The following is a 17,975-nucleotide window of genomic DNA, read 5'->3' as shown; positions in this document are numbered from 1 at the left end:
TGCTCCAGAATTGTAGGATCCATGACACACAGACTAAAATTAGTAATGGAAAGCATTGGGGGAAGGATTAACTTTAAGATATTTAGTTTTGTCAAAAACTTGTAAATGTTCATATTTGTGTTGAGGTCAATGATCATATCAGGGGAGGAACCCAATGAAAAGTTGTGTCTACCACAACTTTATATTGAAACACCCTCCCACATAAGAACAAATCATAACTAACCTACTTGCTCTTTTATTAAGTTTTCTTGGATATTTTACAACATTTAAGATCCATTTTTTAAACAAGTGCTAATTGAATAAATTATCAAGGCACTATGATAGGGATGAAAATTTTTCAACATTTATTTATTTAAAAAACTTGTTTCCGTTATACAAGAAACTGATAGTGGTGTTTATTTTAAACTCGTGAGTATTTCAAAAATATGTAAATATTCTTCAGGTTTCAGTATAAGTTAATGCCAGCACTTCCTCTTTGATTGACTCTATTTCTGTTGATAAAAGGTTGGCTTCTGTTTTGTCTGCATCAGTTGCATTTTCGCCTTTGAGAAATAACAAGTCCTCATTCAATTTTAATGCTTTGTCGCAATCTTCTATAGCTCTCTTTTTGAGTTTCAATTTTAGAAGAACTTTCGCTCTTTCAGCAAAGAGCTTTGGCCAGTTAACTTGCTCGTCAATCGCCTGTAATTAGGGAAAAGTTTTTATTTTGTTGAAAGCAAAACAAAGTGGTCCCCATATTTATAAGGCATTACTCATGCAATCAATGATATATGCATTCAAATATTTTTTCCCCCTGATATCTATTTTCAGGCTGCTCAGTAATTCATGATAACATTTCTCTTCCTGGGATAAGATTCAGTTGAGCTGAATATTTATCATCCTCAGAATCACATTGAAAAATGCAAATAATAAACAAATGTTTTAGCGTGAAAATCCCTCTACCATGAGTGGTCTATATTTGAATTGAAATTCTGAGTTGTTCTTTTACCTTGGATGGTGAAAACTCTGAATTATTTACTCTTAGTTCTACATATCCTAGATAAGGGGATACATTTTGTTTGGATTTAAGCACAAATGATAATTTTGTAAAATAACATTTATCTATTTACTCGCTGATCCAGCCAACTTCATGCCGCCTAATAACCAATGAAAAGTTTAGTTTCACCATTTATTATAAGAAAATAATTGAATAAAACTACAAAAATAAATATTAAAATGACTCGTTAGAAAGGCATTTTCTTTATTTAATCTATATAGAGTAGACCCGGGGAACGTGCATGAGAATATTTTACAAAAAAAATCTATTTTTTATGTTTTACCTGAGGAAATTTAAGACATAGTATTTTTATAAAGCAGTTAATACAGTGAAAATTTTATGCATACAGATTTTGTCCTATTTGTGTTTTTAACAATAAAAAATGTTTTTTTGGTCCAAATCTGTTGTGTAAACTTGCCCCGTTCTTGGGAAAGTTCACACAAAGCTAGACCAATGCTTGACTGACGCTCAAAATCTCATGAAAATATCCCCTAGAGAGCAGCATTGATATGACTTGACTTGTGGCGAGCTAGTTTTTACTTGGTCTAGTAAAATGCACCCTATAAACGTGCCCCAGTGAATTTTAGACTTTGTTTTATATATTATTATTACAGCATTCTACCGATTAAGGTAGGTTTCAATGGAGTACTAAAGAAGTGATCTGGGAACCTCCCTTTCCTTCCAGCACTACCTTCTTCAATTCACTGTAAAGCCAACTCCCTTTCAATCTATCCAAAAATCCTATTCTTTTCCTTCCCCTCCCTTGTGTAGGCTTTCGCGGTGTGGCAAAGATTCAGGGTGGAGGTTTTCGGGGTCGGAGGACTTCATTTGCCTCTACGGGAAGGATACCTCCAGGAAATCGAGGAAACTTGAGAAACTGCGGAAGAAGAAAGGAAAACTCCTCTCCTCTCTCGCTTTCCTCGAACGTTGCAGAGATACCGACACAATGCCAACCTGTGTCGCCATCAAACATCACATCAAGTCGGAGAAGGCCAAGAGAATACTACGGAGGGCCAGCCACGCACTCTTGAGGGAGAGAGTGCAGCACACACGAGCAGAACTCGACCGTTGCTCTACACATCTCTATCATTTGCATTTAGAGCTGAGTGCGGTTCTCACACCTAAGGACTGGAAAACCTTGGATGAAATAACCGGGAAATCATCGACTAACACAACCACCCGGACAAAGGAGAGGCAAGTGAAGAAATTTGTCCGCCTCCATGATAGGCAGCATACTTTGTCTAATGTTGACGGCCCTTCTCAGGGCCCCGCCGTGGTCAACCTTAGCTACACAGTTCTAAGTAAAGCTGCTATGTCCATACTGTCTAAAGGATAAAATTACGCCATTGCTCCGAGTCGCATTCCGCACGAGGAGATAATCACGGAAGTGGAAAATGCAGTCCGGAAACTCGGAAAAGAAGAATCTGGAGACATCTGAGATGAAGTGGGGCGCCTCTTAATGAAGTCCAAGCCTCCAAAGAGCAACATCACCAAGGAGGAGAAGCAGGCTCTAATACAGTTAAAAAATGACGACAATCTGCTAATCATCCCAGCAGACAAAGGCAACGCTACGGTAGTCATGGACGCGGAGGACTATCGGAACAAGATACGCTCCCTACTGAATTCTGACACGTACCGTGAGCTGAAGTCCGACCCGACGACCAAGATACAACGCCAAATGAAGGATCTGCTCAAACAATCGTCCATTCCTGTCGAAGACCGGAAGACCCTCATGGAAACAGCTCCAAAACCGCCCAGGTTCTATGGGTTGCCCAAAGTTCACAAGGAGGGCATCCCTCTTTGTCCCATAGTGAGTGCCGTTGACGCCCCGACCCACAAGTTGGCAAGATATCTGGCCACATCACTCAGGCCTTTCACAGGCAGGACCACCACCCATGTGAAAAACTCGGCGCATTTTGTCAAGATCTGCGACGGAACACGGGTGACGGAGGCCGACATCCTAGTGAGTTTCGACGTGGAGTCACTGTTTACCAACATCCCTGTGGGTGAAGCAGTAGATATCGTGAGGTCTCTCACTGATGAAGGCCTTCCTCATGATATCCCGAATATGGTAGAGTTCTACCTGAGAAACTCCTACTTCCTCTGGAATAAGAGGTTCTACGAGCAGATGCAGGGTGCAGCGATGGGATCTCCACTCTCACCAGTCATCGCGGAACTATTCATGGAGAAGTTTGAAGAAGCGGCCCTGCAATCCTACCACAAGAAGCCGAAGCTTTTCCTGAGGTACGTGGATGATACTTTCGTGATCTGGCAACATGGGAGGGATGAGTTGGATCACTTCCTGAAGCACCTCAACAGTCAAAACAACTCCATCAAATTCACGATGGAAATAGAAGAAAATAGACGGCTTCCCTTCTTAGACGTCCTGGTCGAAAGGAAGAACAACGGAACACTGGGTAACGCTGTGTTCCGAAAGAAGACACACACGGATCGCTACCTAAATGCATCGTCGCATCATCACAACTAACAGAAGATGTCAATAATACGAACCCTGCTAAGAAGAGCCATGACGTTATCGGACGCCTCCTCCCTGGAGAATGAGAAGAAGCACATACGCAAGGCGCTCCAGGGAAACGGATACAACAAAAATGCCATCCTCAAAGGAGAAAAGAAGATTGACAAGGCCCTTAAAAGGGCCGCTGAACCTACAACAGGAGATGTGGAGAAACCTACGGCTTTCGCTTTCCTACCGTATGTGGGAGGGACGAGTGAAAAGATAGCACGTGTGCTATCGAAGCATGGAATAGTGACAAGATACTCCTGTCCCACAAAAACCTCCAATTTCCTGAGCAAGGCCAAAGATAAAGTCCCCGCAAGAAACCATTGCGGAGTTTACCATGTCGATTGTAGCTGTGGCAGTGCATACATCGGACAAACTTGCAGACCCCTCAAGGTGCGGCTGCAAGAACATCAAAGAGCTACTAGGAACCAGCAACTACGCCTCTCGGCCATAGCTGAGCACACATGGAGTGGGCCGATTCACTATCCCGGCTACGACAATGCAAAAGTCATTGCTATGGAAAAAAGATACTTCCCGCGGATCATTAGGGAAGCTATTGAGATAATGAAGACACCGAGAAACCTCAACAGGGAGGACGGATACCAGCTTTCAAACACATGGAAAAGAGTCCTCAGAAAGAAACCCAGAGAGACAAGACAACACCAAGAGGGGCGGACCAATGAGAAGCCAACTGAGCCCCATGAACCAACCAATGAGAAGACACCGGCCTCCGACAGGGTGTATAAGAGACGGGCGATACCTCGGATCTCCACTTCATTGACCTGAAGAAGCCTGCTGCAATGCCGGCGAAACTGTTGTCTGCAGAGACCAATCTACGCGGTGCTAACCCCGAAAACCTCCACCCTGAATCTTCGCCACACCGCGAAAGCCTTCACAAGGACTTCATTTTTCCTCAGTGTCCACGTTTCCGCACCATAGAGAGCTACACTCCAAATCAAACTCTTCACTAACCTTTTATTTAAACTCTTACATAACGATCCTCTCAGAAGCTCCTTCCTGTTCATGAACGCCTCCTTTGCTAGTGCAATACGCTTCCTGATGTCCTTGCTACTGTGTCCATTTTCCTTGTGCTGCCCAAATATTTGAATTGCTCTACCTGCTCAAGGTTTTCCGCACCTACTTTTATCTTAAGTCTCACATTCCTCGCTCGCTATAGGGGAGAGTGGGGCAAAACCGACCAGGCGGGTCAAACCGACCCCTCTAATATTCCCCAGTAGGTGTTGCTATCCAGCGGCAAAACTATGAACTAGTTGAAGAGGCCGCCATTTCGTGCAGATCGAGCTTGGTTTCGTTGGCATGCTTGACAATGTTGGGGTTATGTAGAGTTCTGAAGTTTTAACCAGTTTCTTTTACAACTTTAATGTCATATTTATTTTGATTTGAGAAGTGTAACCATCAATCTAATTTACCGGAGGTGAGTACATGTGTTTATTTACTGTGTTTACTTATATTTTAACGTACGAGTAGCTTAGCTAATGATTTTGGATAACCTCAAATTGCCATATTTGTTTTACTGTGTACCTAGGGGCAAAACCGTCAACAGAAAGTGGGGCAGAACCGACCGGGGTCGGTTTTGCCCCATGATATTTCAACTTATCAGCTGTGCTTCACTATATCTATTAAAGTAATAGAACCCATTTTATTAAGTACTAGCTGTACTCGTGTATAATTGTGCATAATATTGAGATTCCATCGTCTCAGCCAAACTTGAATCGATTGGGCTGAAATCATAGTCTTTTAACAACATTTCTATAATTAGCCTACTGGATGTTAATTCCTCATTTTGCTATGATCCTGAAACTAATACACCTGAAATTTTGTTTTAGACATGGTGAGGAACTATGTCAGGAAGACAGATCGGCAGAGTTGGTCTCATGAAGGGATGGGGGAGGCTGTAAATGCAGTTCTTGAGGGACGGATGGGATATACTGCAGCATCAAAATCTTTTGCTGTTCCCAGATCAACATTAATTGATCGGGTAAAAAAAGCTCGAAAAAATCAGCTAACACCTGCGCTAGCCTCTGAAAAACGTCTAGGGCGATATGACACTGTGTTTACGGAAGCCCAAGAAAAGGAGATCGTTGAATACGTACTGTTTATGGAGGCAAGATTATTTGGATTAACAATTACCGATCTTCGGCGGCTGGCATTTGATTTAGCAGAAAGAAATTCTATCAATCATACCTTCAACATGGTTGAAAAAATGGCAGGTAAGGACTGGTTTTATAATTTTGTTAAGAGGCACCCTAAAATAACATTAAGATCACCCGAGTACACATCATTGGCTCGAGCTAAAGGATTTAACAAGTGTGCTGTTGGAAAATTTTTTGATCTCTTGGAGTCAATTTACACTGAATATAAAATTCAGCCAAATGATATTTATAATGTGGACGAAACCGGGATACTCACTGTCCCAAATAAACCTTCAAAGGTGTTAGCTCTCCGGGGGAGAAAACAAGTTGGGAGTTTATCATCTGCAGAACGGGGTATCCTCGTTACTGTGGAAACATGCATGAGTGCATCCGGGAACTTTATGCCACCAATGTTTGTGTTCCCCAGAAAGCGAGAAAATCCATTGTTGATGGATGACGCTCCTCCAGGATCCTTTGCCTGTTACCATGAATCTGGGTGGATAAATAATGAAACTTTCCTCGTCTGGTTCAAGAAATTCATCGATTTCTCAAATCCCTCAAAGGAAAAAATCAGTTCTACTCATTTTGGATGGGCATGAATCACATGCAAAAAATTTGGACCTTATTGACCTGGCACGGAAACATAATGTGGTTTTACTATGTTTTCCACCACATACAACACATCGTCTGCAACCCCTGGATGTTTCATTTATGGCTCCTTTGAGCACTTACTATGAGCAGGAAGCTAGGCAGTGGTTGTGTAGTCATCCTGGGCGCTGTATCACAATTTACCAAATCAGTAAGCTTGTGAATAAGGCTTTTACTAGGGCTGCCCTCATGCAAACTGCCATAAAGGGCTTTGAGAAGACTGGCATATACCCACTGGATAGGAACATATTTCCTGATGACCTGTATGCTCCATCTGAAACCACTGCTAGACCAGATGAAACAGATCCTACGAACTCCCAGTCATCAGCGTCTACAGAAGAATTGAACACTGCACCAACTCAGATGTTAGCTTCAGTTTCACTTTGTTCTATCCAGCCCCAGACCTCTGAACAATTTGATCCCACATCTCTCCTGCCTTTGGATTATAGAAGACCCGATGTTAGCCTTCCTCAGTCATCTTCATCTGGTGTTAATCATCCTCAGCCACCAGCATTTCCTGCTTTTGATGATATGATGTGCAGGCCATCAACCTCTAGAGCACAAAATGAAGCCTGGAACCATCCCTCATGTTCTGCAGCAACATCGGCGTCAAGTTATCTCCAATCCCTTCCAATGGAAAAAAGTGTGTGGAAACAAATTTCACCCAAACTACTCATGAAACCTCCACAAGAAAAGGAAAGAGTTAAAAAGAAAGGAGGAAGAAAACCTGGAAAGACAGCCATACTTACATCGTCACCTTATAAATTAGAACTAGAGGAAGACGAGAAAAAAAAGGAGGAGAAAAAGATTATTAAAAAAGAAAGAATGAAAGCTAAAAACAAAGGAACAGTGGCGAAGAATGATAAAAATAAAAAGGGTCCTAAAAGAAAGCTTGCTTTCCAAGCCACAGCCCCCCAAATACACAAAAAGAAGTCGAAAAAAATGAAAACCGATGCTTTCGAAGATGAGGAAGAATATGAAGAAGACGAGGCGGCATGCATATTTTGCAAGGAATTATATTCAAGATCTAAAGAGAGGGAGGGGTGGATTCAGTGTTTGAACTGTAAAGAATGGGCTCACGAGGCGTGCGCTAATTGTGAAGAATATGACAATTTCATATGTGACTTTTGTTCCTAAAATGTAAATCTAAACTCACACAGTGTTAATTTCTTATTGTTAATTAATAAATATTGCTGTACATTGTAAAAACAGTGTGTTTTTTAAATATAAATTACCAAAAATAGCATTATAAACTTTTTTTAATGTAAAACATATGGGTGTCGGTTTTGCCCCACTAGTGGGGCAAAACCGTCATTTTGTCAGTGTTAGAAAAAAAATTCATATAAATTTAACCTGTATCAGTAAAGAATAATGCATCAGTATTTTATTTCTTTAAATAGTAAATATTGCAATTACGCTAATTTTGTGTAAATATTTGTAGCAGAAAGCCAAATTTCTCATGAAATAGCTTAGCAGGTCGGTTTTGCCCCACTCTCCCCTACTTTACAAAACCGCATAACCTTAGTTTTCTTGTGATTAATCCTCATCCCACACTCCCCACACCGCTCATCTAACGCATCCACTAGAGCCTGTAGTCCCCTCGCTGACTGGCTAATCAGCGCCTGATGATCAGCGAATCTTACTGATTTGAGCATCATTTCTCCCACTTTTATTCCAGCTTGTAACTCATCCCACGCTTCCCTCACCATCTCTTCAGCGTACACATTAAAGAGCAGCAGCGAAAGAGGATAGCCTTGCCTCACTCCTCGTCCCATTCTTGCCCACCCAGATTCTCCGTCCACTACCCTCACTTGCGCAGTCTGGGCCACATACAGATTACGAATCAGTCGCCTATCCCTCCAGTCTACACCCATTTTCTTGAGAATATCTAATGTCAACGTAACCAATTCACTTCTCAGCCGCTTTGATGATTCCAGTTTTAATATTATCCCATCTTTCCTCAACAGTCTTAGTACTTTCAATCTTCCGTATACTAATGTCCACTTGTTCCTGATATTCTCTCCTCATACTCCCCTTCAGGGCTTCTACGTTCCATTTCTTCGCCGTCCTAACTTTCATAAGTCTTTTGAATCTTACATTGCATTTCATGAGTACTAGGTTGTGGTCTGAATTCGCATCTGCTGCTGGGAAGCTGCGTGAGTTTTTAACACTATTCCTAAACCTCTGTCTGACCATAATGTAGTCTATTTGATAATAATAATAATGTTTTATTTGTCCAGAGATCTAGTAGTACAAGGGTTACACTGATATAGGACACGTCAGGTTAAAGAATATATATACAATAAATACAAATATACAATGATGCCTTTGTTTAAAAATTCATCTATAGAATAATACATTTTTAGTTTCAGATATTTTAGGAGGTTGGTCTTAAAAGCAGTTACACTTAATGGTGCCTTAAGTTCAACTGGCAATTTAAACATGCAGCTGATCAACTTGTCTGGTAGAATGATGGTGAACATCACGGTTATTAACATAATGGGATAGATTTCTTTTTATATACACAAGTAAATCAAAAATATATACACATGGTAGTGGTAATATATCCAGTTTTTTGTCAGGGAATGGCAGGGGGCATTATGTTTGGAAATAGTCATAAGCCGAATGGCTCTTTTCTGAATTCTGTAAATGGACAAGGCCCTAGAGGATGAACCCCAAAAAATTATGCTGTAAACTACGTGGGAATAAAATTCTCCACAGTATAGTCCCCGAAGGACTTCAACAGAAACAGTCGGTCTAATGGATCTAATTAAGTAGCAGGCTGAGCTTGACTTACAAGCTAGAGAATTTATATGCTCATTCCAACAAATTTGAGAATTAATGGGAAGGACTTCACTTGCTTTATTTTTGTTTGCAAAGTAAATTAAGTGATGTTTAAATCTAGAAAATTTTGATGACACCTGGTAACTAAAGTATGGCTCACCTGTTTGCATTTGTCTTTCATTTCTTCGAAAGTAGGTGCTGTGAGAACAATGTTGGTGTCATCAGCGTATATTACGGGGGTAGCACCATTTATGCTTAGAAAACTTTTTGCAAGATCATTAATGTAGGAAATAAACAAGACAGGCCCAAGGACAGATCCTTAAGGAACACCTCGAATTGGGATCTTACCCTGGGAAACAAAATTTGCACCATTTACCGAGATAACAACATGTTGAATTCTGTCTGACAAGTAGGATTCAACCCAAGCATTAGGTATACCTCGAATACCCATCCTGTTAAGTTTCTTCAGAAGCAATTGATGGTCCACACTGTCAAAAGCTTTTGAGAAATTAAAAAACATAGCAGCTACTTCCATTTTGTTATCTAGTGCATTCAGAGTATCTCCTCACATCCCCTGGACTCTTCCATGTGTACCTTCGCCCTTTATGATGATTGAACCACGTGTTTGTGATGATTAACTTGTTTCTCCTGCAAAATTCTGCTGCTTTCTGACCCCTGTCATTCCGAATTCCTAATCCAAATTCTCCAATTTTGTTTCCATCCCTCGCTTCCCCAACTGAAGCATTCCAGTCCCCCATCACTACCAGAGGTTTCTTACCCGGTGTGTCTCTAATTATTTCCTCGAGATGTTCATACACCTCATCTACTTCTTCCTCCCTATGATTGCTAGTGGGCATGTAAACTTGGACCACCACAAGGTTGGTGGGCCGCGCCTCAATTTCTACCACCAGAATCCTATCGCTAACCTGGTCTATGCCTACCACACACTTACCCATCTTCCCGTTTAATACTAAAGCTATCCCTCGCTGGCTTTCCTCCCCTCTACTAAATATAACCCTATACCCATCACTCCAGTAGTCCCCCCCAATCCCTCCACCTCACCTCGCATAATCCTAAGATATCTATCCTCCCTCTATCCATTTCCCTTTTGATATTTTCTAACTTCCCCGCCCTCATCATAGTCCTCACATTCCACATCCCTACATTTATATCTGACTTCTTCTTCTCCATCTTCTTGGTCTTCTTTTCTTCCTTCTTCATTGCTGCTGCTGCTGCTGATGATGATAATAAGTGTCTGCAAGGATATCGCATGTTGACGACCGCAAGGACCTTGCCGACCTCGGTGCCGTACCCGACACTCGCCCTTTGCGGATGGGTCCCGGACGATGAGATTCCGAGGCTCATTTGGTTGTACTCCATGTTTTCAGGGAAGATATAGTTGGTAGGGTTTTCCACTTCCATTCCCACAGTGTTTTTCACGTGACACCATCACGTGGACTACCTTTCGTGTGGCTCCTAACCTTCGACCTATCTGGCATGGGTGGCCCTATCGGGAATAATTTAGAATTCATCCCGCCATTGCAGCTCTAGGGGTCATAGGAACGCGCAAGCCTTTCCACCGCAACAAGGTTTTAGCCCAAGGGAAAGGGTTTTATATATATACTATTTTATATTTATTTTCAAATACCCCAGAAACAAATCGATGGCTAACTGTAAGATCTAACAACAGGTATATAAAAAATAGCAACTTTTAAGGAGAGCAAAAAAACAATTAATATTTTGTAATTCTACGCTAAAAGTAAAATCTTCAAATTCATAAAACTGAAAAAGAAGCATGCATCTGCAAACAAAGAGTTGTTTTTGCTTGAATTCTATTTTTTAATGTTGTTACACTTTGTTTAAGATCCCTATATCGAAGCGGCCAAATTTGAGATACGTGTCGTTAGAACTTAGCCACCGATATCCACCTTTGCACTGGAGGTTTCAATAATTAAAAACTTAGGCTAAAAAACACCCATATGTATGGGTGTTTATAGTACTATATACAGAGATAACCTATCCAGGGTTGTCTTGCACCATTGACTTTCAGTTTGCCGGGCAAGGGCTTTATCCTGTGCTCAACATGGCTGTCAAATATGACAATCATCTGAATCATTGAATATGAAATCAAAGTATCTATTTTCAGCTGATTCTGTCCAAACATTTAATGAAATTTAAAAAACTTCTAAAATTATGTATAAACATTTTTGTTGCCTGTGGTGACAAATTAAATAAATAAGCGCATAAATAAGTACAAATGTAATATGTATCATAAAATCTCACCTACATCAGTAATGTCTTATTAAAAAATATGATATTGTGGAGTCACTCAAAAAGTGGTAAATAAGTATGTAAATATAGGATTATTTTTCAGCGGGCTAATTTCACTCCTAGAAAAATGGTGATCTGGGAAATGGATATCAGTAGAAGAATGGCGGGCAAAATTATCATAATTTGTGAAGGAGAGAAAACGTACAGATTGGAGTCAGTTGTAGTCACCCACCTTTGTGTATTGGTACAATGCAGTTTCGTAGTCCTCTCCTTGTTTGCTTTTCTCAGCATCTTGCGTCCATTTCTTCGCTTTTCTTTCACGCTCTTTCTTTCGTTGGTATCTTTCATCTGCATCTTTTGATACCATGGCCATGAACACTTCTGTATTCAATATAAGATTCAGCTTTCAATGCGGGAAAAGTTTTATTTCATCTTGAAATGAAAACTAAGAGTTCAACCAGAACTAATCAAAATTATTTCAGAAATGTTATTTCTGATATTCTTGTTGTTTGTAGGGTCATGAAAAAGTCTTGCTTTGAAATAACAAACCTAAATAAATATTTTATTTTCAGGAGCTAATTTAATGATATAATTGATACTAAATATTTTCTGGAAAATTTTAAATTTTTCAAACAAATAAAACTTATGAAGGAAACCTTCCAATTTCCAAAGTGAAGATGCGAGCCAAGAAAATCTCAAAGGTCAATTTTCAAAGAAAATTTTTACCACCAAACAAAGGGCCTCTTGTAAATGGCAAAAATGAAAAATATGATATATTTTTACTGTAACCAGGGATATTTGGCTATCTATCCAAATTCCAAGGCAGCCTTAAGGGCATGGTAGCTAAATTTCTAGGCCAGGAGAACTTGCTCTCAGGACAAAATGTGTATTTTCAGTAATTTTGAAGTTATTGAAACCCAAGAATGTTTTCTAATCAAATGCATTTCCACCATTCAAGAAGTTACTTCTGCAGTTTCATACATTGAATGAGTTTGTGTGTGGTGGAACAAAACAAATATGTACATTTTTTTAAACTAACGCTGAAAAATTTTAATTGGTACCTTTAAAACATACTTTTTCTACTTTGCATGACAATAATTTTCACTTCACCTCCTATAGTATAATTGACTTTATTGATATTTTCATGTATAGGTTAATATTTTCTAAAATATTCCATGAAAATCTTGAATATTATTGCAAAAATGAATTTTTTATGAGGTAATAGTTGATCCGAATGTTAAATTTATGTTTTATTTAGACCATTTGCATAATTGCAGACTTTATTAGAGCAATATTTGTCAAAATATGAAAATATGGATTGTTGCAAGTCACTTTTGTTTTTAGTACTTAAATTGTTTTTAACAAATAACCAATTTAATCCACAGCATCCATAGTTTTAAAGAGAGCTAAATTTCAAATTAAAATTGTCTGAAAGTCTACAGCAGCACATTTATTGCCTTGTATTATGGGTCTGCCTAATGTATTTCTGATACAGAATCCTCCATGATATGTGGATAAAAAATGTAGATGCTTCATTAATTTTTCAAAGCATTCCTGTATTTCCCCAGGATTTTATTTTTGTAATAATATTTTTATGCAGCGAATGAAAAAAAGAATATATCGCTGAGCTAATACTTGAGATAATATTTTTAAAATATTCTTTAGAAATTGTTTTAAACATTAAAATTTAACTTTCATGGGAAATATTCATGGTGAAACAAAAACAAGGTACTATTCCACAAACTTTATTTTAGCCGTCAACTAGTTTCGACGTTTACACCGTCATTATCAAGACTAATAATAATAAGAGTCTTGATAATGACGGTGTAAACGTCGAAACTAGTTGACAGCTAAAATAAAGTTTGTGGAATAGTACCTTGTTTTTGTTTCACGATGAATATTTCTTCGTTCCACCAAGTAACGCCCAAATCAGTTGATTTTATTCATGGGAAATGATACAAGACTAATTTACACATACATAGCGACTTATAACAGGTAACGTTATAAAATTAATTGTTTATAATTATTCTGCAAAAATTAGAAGTGAAGATAGAGGAAATAATATTTCCATTTTGATTGAAAAAAATGGAATTGATCTTTGTCAATTTTTTTGCACAACGCTTTTGGGATGAGAGTTTGAGATGATTATATACTTATAAAAATATTCTCATCAAAATCTGTTTCTGCCAAATTAGAATTTTACCCAGAGAGAGTATACTCTTTGATTCTTTAGAGAATCTGCTATAGATAAATGGTCTAGCCCTCATATTGTAATTAATGCTTTATGGGTGAAAAGATTGTTCACAGATGGATATTGAATGCCATTATTCACCTTACATATTCTCTAATGCACCTCAAGGTAGGTATATCATCCTGTGATGCCTTCATGAGTTTTTAAAATTACATCAAACTTTCAGTTATTTCAATACTAACCTTTGGAGGGGGAATACTGATCTCCATTTTCATCTTCAAAGGCTTTTTTATTGATGACCGTGCGGTTTTGTTTGATTTTACAAGCCCCTTCGTCAATATCTCCCTTTACCTTCTTTCCCTCTAAGCACAGATCAGCCTCTTTAGCCGCCTCCTCACGAACCGATTCCTCTTTGGAAGTTAACCTCGAAATTATCGAGCCTGAAAAAGAGGAGAAATTCTTCCGTTACTTCCGGTATTCCACTTCAACACAAAATGACGACGCGACACGAAAATACAAATAATCTACAACGTTGTAGTGAAAACGTTTAGTAAACAATCTAGTCGAACCTATTTTGTCAACTCTCTCCATGAATGATTCGAATTCCCTGTCTTCTTTGGGCATGTTTCTGTAATTGGCTGCGTCAGGATAAAAAAATATGATCTGTAGAGGTAGCCAAAGATCACAACTTCTCAGTCGTACCGGTCATGTAAATCTCATTCAATCACATCTCAATATATTCGATTGCTTAATTGGAACTCGTATCCACGCAACGGGGTAAACACCTTTATTGAACGCGGCAATTCTCGTGAATCCATGGTAACCACGCAACGCCGCTGTTTACCGCCAGTTAGCTACATATTTGAAGGCGATGTAGAATTTCGCCTATGATTTTCCTTTATCATGATGTTATTAGTGTTTAAAATTCATGATCCTATGTGGGATGGATATCCCTTAACGAAATTTTATCTTGTGTGAGATTGGAGAGAAAAAATGCAACCGAGATACTGACTTCTCGGTGAGCAACTCTTGGAATAGGATTTTGATAAGAATTGAAAATCTGCGGTGATTCACCACCTCAACGACAGGGGGGAGGGGGGGCTTGACCGATCCCGCCCCTCTTACCGCCGATTGTCATCGATCACTCCCCTCACTCACTCAGGGTTTCAAACCAATGGTTGATTTGGACAGGAGAGGGTAGAGCTCACCCTAAGCTAAGCCACAGGCGTGTGAATCGCACACAGTCAAGGTAAGGGACTAGTTCTTTTCCATGCGCTACCTCGCATATGGAGAATTTTCTATGGGACGTCCGAAGAATTCAGTTGAGGTCCTCCGGACTTGTGACGGATAAATATAAAATCGAATTTTATAAGTCAAAGATTGAGATCGAGCCGTGATCTTCTAACCGATCCAAATTCGATTTTTAACTTAAGCCCGTATGACACTTTCCAATTCGTTGGCCAATAAATCGGCGGGAAATATTGTTTAAATTATTGAGCGTTTCGTATTGTACAACACGTATCAATATTTGCACCAATATTGGCCGAAACAGTGTTCTAATGTCCCGATAGAAAACGCCATTCTTTTTCGATAATTTTACGTTGCATAAGCATTCGTGTGATTTTAACGCTTCAATCAATTGTGAAACAACTTCTTTCGTCCACATTTTAGAAACTTCCAGCGAATTTTCTGAAAATAAAACAATGTTTTACAGCCAAACCTGATGTTTTTCAAAGAACTTCTAGTTGTGGCCACATAACTTACATCCGATTGGAGATTGGCCGCGAGAAAATAGAACCTATTCCAAATTCCAAAAAATGCAAGTAATTGTGTCCAATATTGTGAAAAGGATATTGGACTGGAAATTGGTGTGTGTCAGTTGGACCACAATCCTATATCCAATGGATTGGCCAATATATTCTGAGGTGTCATATAGGCTTTAGATCTTGACCATATTATTTGATCTCAGCAGCGGCACAATCGGCCGATGATGACGTCATCCGTCCCATTTGATAGACTTCTCTCTAAGGCCGATTAAATCGGAAGGGAGCGCCCTCGTTCGTCAAGAAAGCATTTCATTCAGTTGATCTTTCTTAACAATTTTAGCGAAGCCAAAGCAGTTCCTCCGGTTCTCAGCAGTGATCCCAAAATTTTAATGTGCGTGAATTAGTAAATATTTACTGCTAATAATTCAAGAATGTATTTTAAGTAGTTTTTCGAATGAATAATAAATTCATATTTTTGTACAACCAGTTTTTTTATGAATGTTCATTTTTTTCGATTGATCGATATTTTGGTTCGAATTTCGATTTTTTATTAACTCGAACTTTTGAGCTTTTCAGTTCGATTATAAATCGACGTTAACAAAAAAAAATTTTCGTCACTACTCCGATCAGCAAACATGCGCTTTAGCCACTCGGCTAAAACGCTTCCCTGCTTATTCAAGTGCCATTAAATCGCTCGTTTAATCAGCTAATTGCCGTGGAAACAGCCCAAACAACCTCCTTCCCTCTATTCAGCAACGTGTTTTCAATGGAAGCGGGCGTATTTCCCAGATGAGCAATGTGGTTCTCTTCTCTTTCCGTGACCAATAATGATGCTGAATGTCGACCAGCGGCTAATCCTAATGTTACAAGCCCCCGACCTCGTTATCCACAAAATACTTAAGAATATCTTATGGGAATTGCTCTCATCTAATCTAAATACCCTGCGATTACACTTAAAAAATTCAATTTTAAAACACTTGTCAGGTACTCACGCTTGTTTTAGGTTGAAAATTGATTACTGGCTCATTTTATCGTAACTTATTTCTGAAAACTAAAAATCTCTCTCCTATACTCGGAGATCTCCTCTTTAAGCGGCCATTGATCTTTTTCCATTTGGTGGCCGCTTGGGATAAAATTCGCTAAAGTTCAGGAGCATGTATATTGCAAAATTTGTCAATTCATCCAAAAAGAAAGCGTGAAGCTTCGTGGCAGTACGTTAACAGTTCATAGTGGAACAAGCATCTAGTGAGGTGGAAATCAAAGCAAGAATTCATAAGCTGACAATGAGGCATTTTATGCTCTGAACGGTATTCTGAAGCCCGGAGAGTGTCAAAACAACTTAATTTAAGACTGTGTATGTCACTAATTCTCCATGTAGTTATTTATGGTTGCCAAAGGTTGAGCACAAGAAAACAAGACTTAAAAAACTATTAGTTTTTAAGGAACGGATACTTATATTATCCATTCCATGATGAATTAACTGGAGCATAGACAAAGCAACACAATCAGGAGCTGTATAAGATTGAGAATAATTGTGTCACGAAATTGGAACTCAGGGTAGCTGATGCCAGCAGGAATGAAATTTACATACTTACGACGTTTGGGTATTCACTCATCTAAAGGAAATTATACATCATGATGCAACCGTAAGTGCTTACGGCACATCAAACGAAAACATATTCATACAGGAAATGTTACAATTCACTGTATAGATATTCTTTTACACTATAAAAACACTTCTATTTGCATTCCGCTGGCGCGTCAATTAATATTTTTAAGCAACAGAAACTCTGCTTGCAGGATATTGCGATGTATCCAAGGCACCCGGCAACGAAGAAAACTAACGGCCAATCGGAGCGCTTGGCACAAAGTTTCTGTTGTTTAAAAATGGTGTGTTTTCGACATAGACAAAATAAGTAATTTTGGGTCCTTCTGGCGCACAGTGGTCTGAGATGCCCTTTTCGGCGGACAAAAGTCGATTTTTCGATTGCGTCCAAACTATCCAAAAATGCTAAATATGTGAAGCTAAAACATCATTCCATTGTAAATAGATCTTTATATCTTCCTTTACTGCCCATTTTTCGAATTACAGGAGTGGTTTTTAGCAAAAGTTGTTTGAGTGTAATTTCTCAAATTTTTGACGGCTTCTTAACTTTATAAATACCATAACCAATTGCCATTTTTTTGTTTTCTTTTGAGTTTATTTCAGCAAACTCACCTTTTTTATGATCCATAAACCTAATTATTAATGTTATGAAAGCGTCCGGGGTGTCAGGATAGCGCGCTATAATATCATGTGCAAATATTTTTTTAATCATACACAGTTAGAGATATAAAAAAACCACGCTCTACCACTGTGTTCTCATGTAATAGGATGCAAAGAAAATACTATCCTTGAAGCAATTTAGAAAGAATTATCTGCCTTTAGTTGCCTTTTTTTAATTTATAAGCCGAAATGTGTTACAGAGACGCCTGGCTATCCTAACGCCATGGCGCGCTATCTCTCGGCAAGTCGCTTTCGCTGATAAAATCCTCCGTTTTGAGTCTCTCTATCAGACGCAATCGGTTCATTTATTAGCATTATCAGCAACAATTTTATCCATGC

General features: G+C 39.0%; 1 protein-coding gene across 1 annotated transcript; it reads right to left on the bottom strand.

Annotated features, from left to right (window-relative positions):
* Positions 1-219: 219 nt before the first annotated feature.
* Positions 220-15,345, bottom strand: LOC124164182 (tetratricopeptide repeat protein 12-like). Its single transcript, XM_046541389.1, has 4 exons — positions 14,174-15,345; positions 13,847-14,044; positions 11,646-11,794; positions 220-681 (listed from the first exon to the last, which is right to left on the bottom strand). Exons 1-4 carry the CDS (start codon positions 14,226-14,228, stop codon positions 439-441), a joined length of 645 nt encoding a protein of 214 aa, XP_046397345.1. The 5' UTR covers positions 14,229-15,345; the 3' UTR covers positions 220-438.
* Positions 15,346-17,975: the final 2,630 nt, after the last annotated feature.

Source organism: Ischnura elegans, chromosome 8 (genome assembly GCF_921293095.1).
Source record: "Ischnura elegans chromosome 8, ioIscEleg1.1, whole genome shotgun sequence".
In the NCBI taxonomy this organism is placed as follows: Eukaryota; Metazoa; Arthropoda; class Insecta; order Odonata; family Coenagrionidae; genus Ischnura; species Ischnura elegans.
The sequence above is the reverse complement of the archived record's forward strand: the minus strand, read 5'-3'. Positions and strand labels throughout refer to the sequence as shown.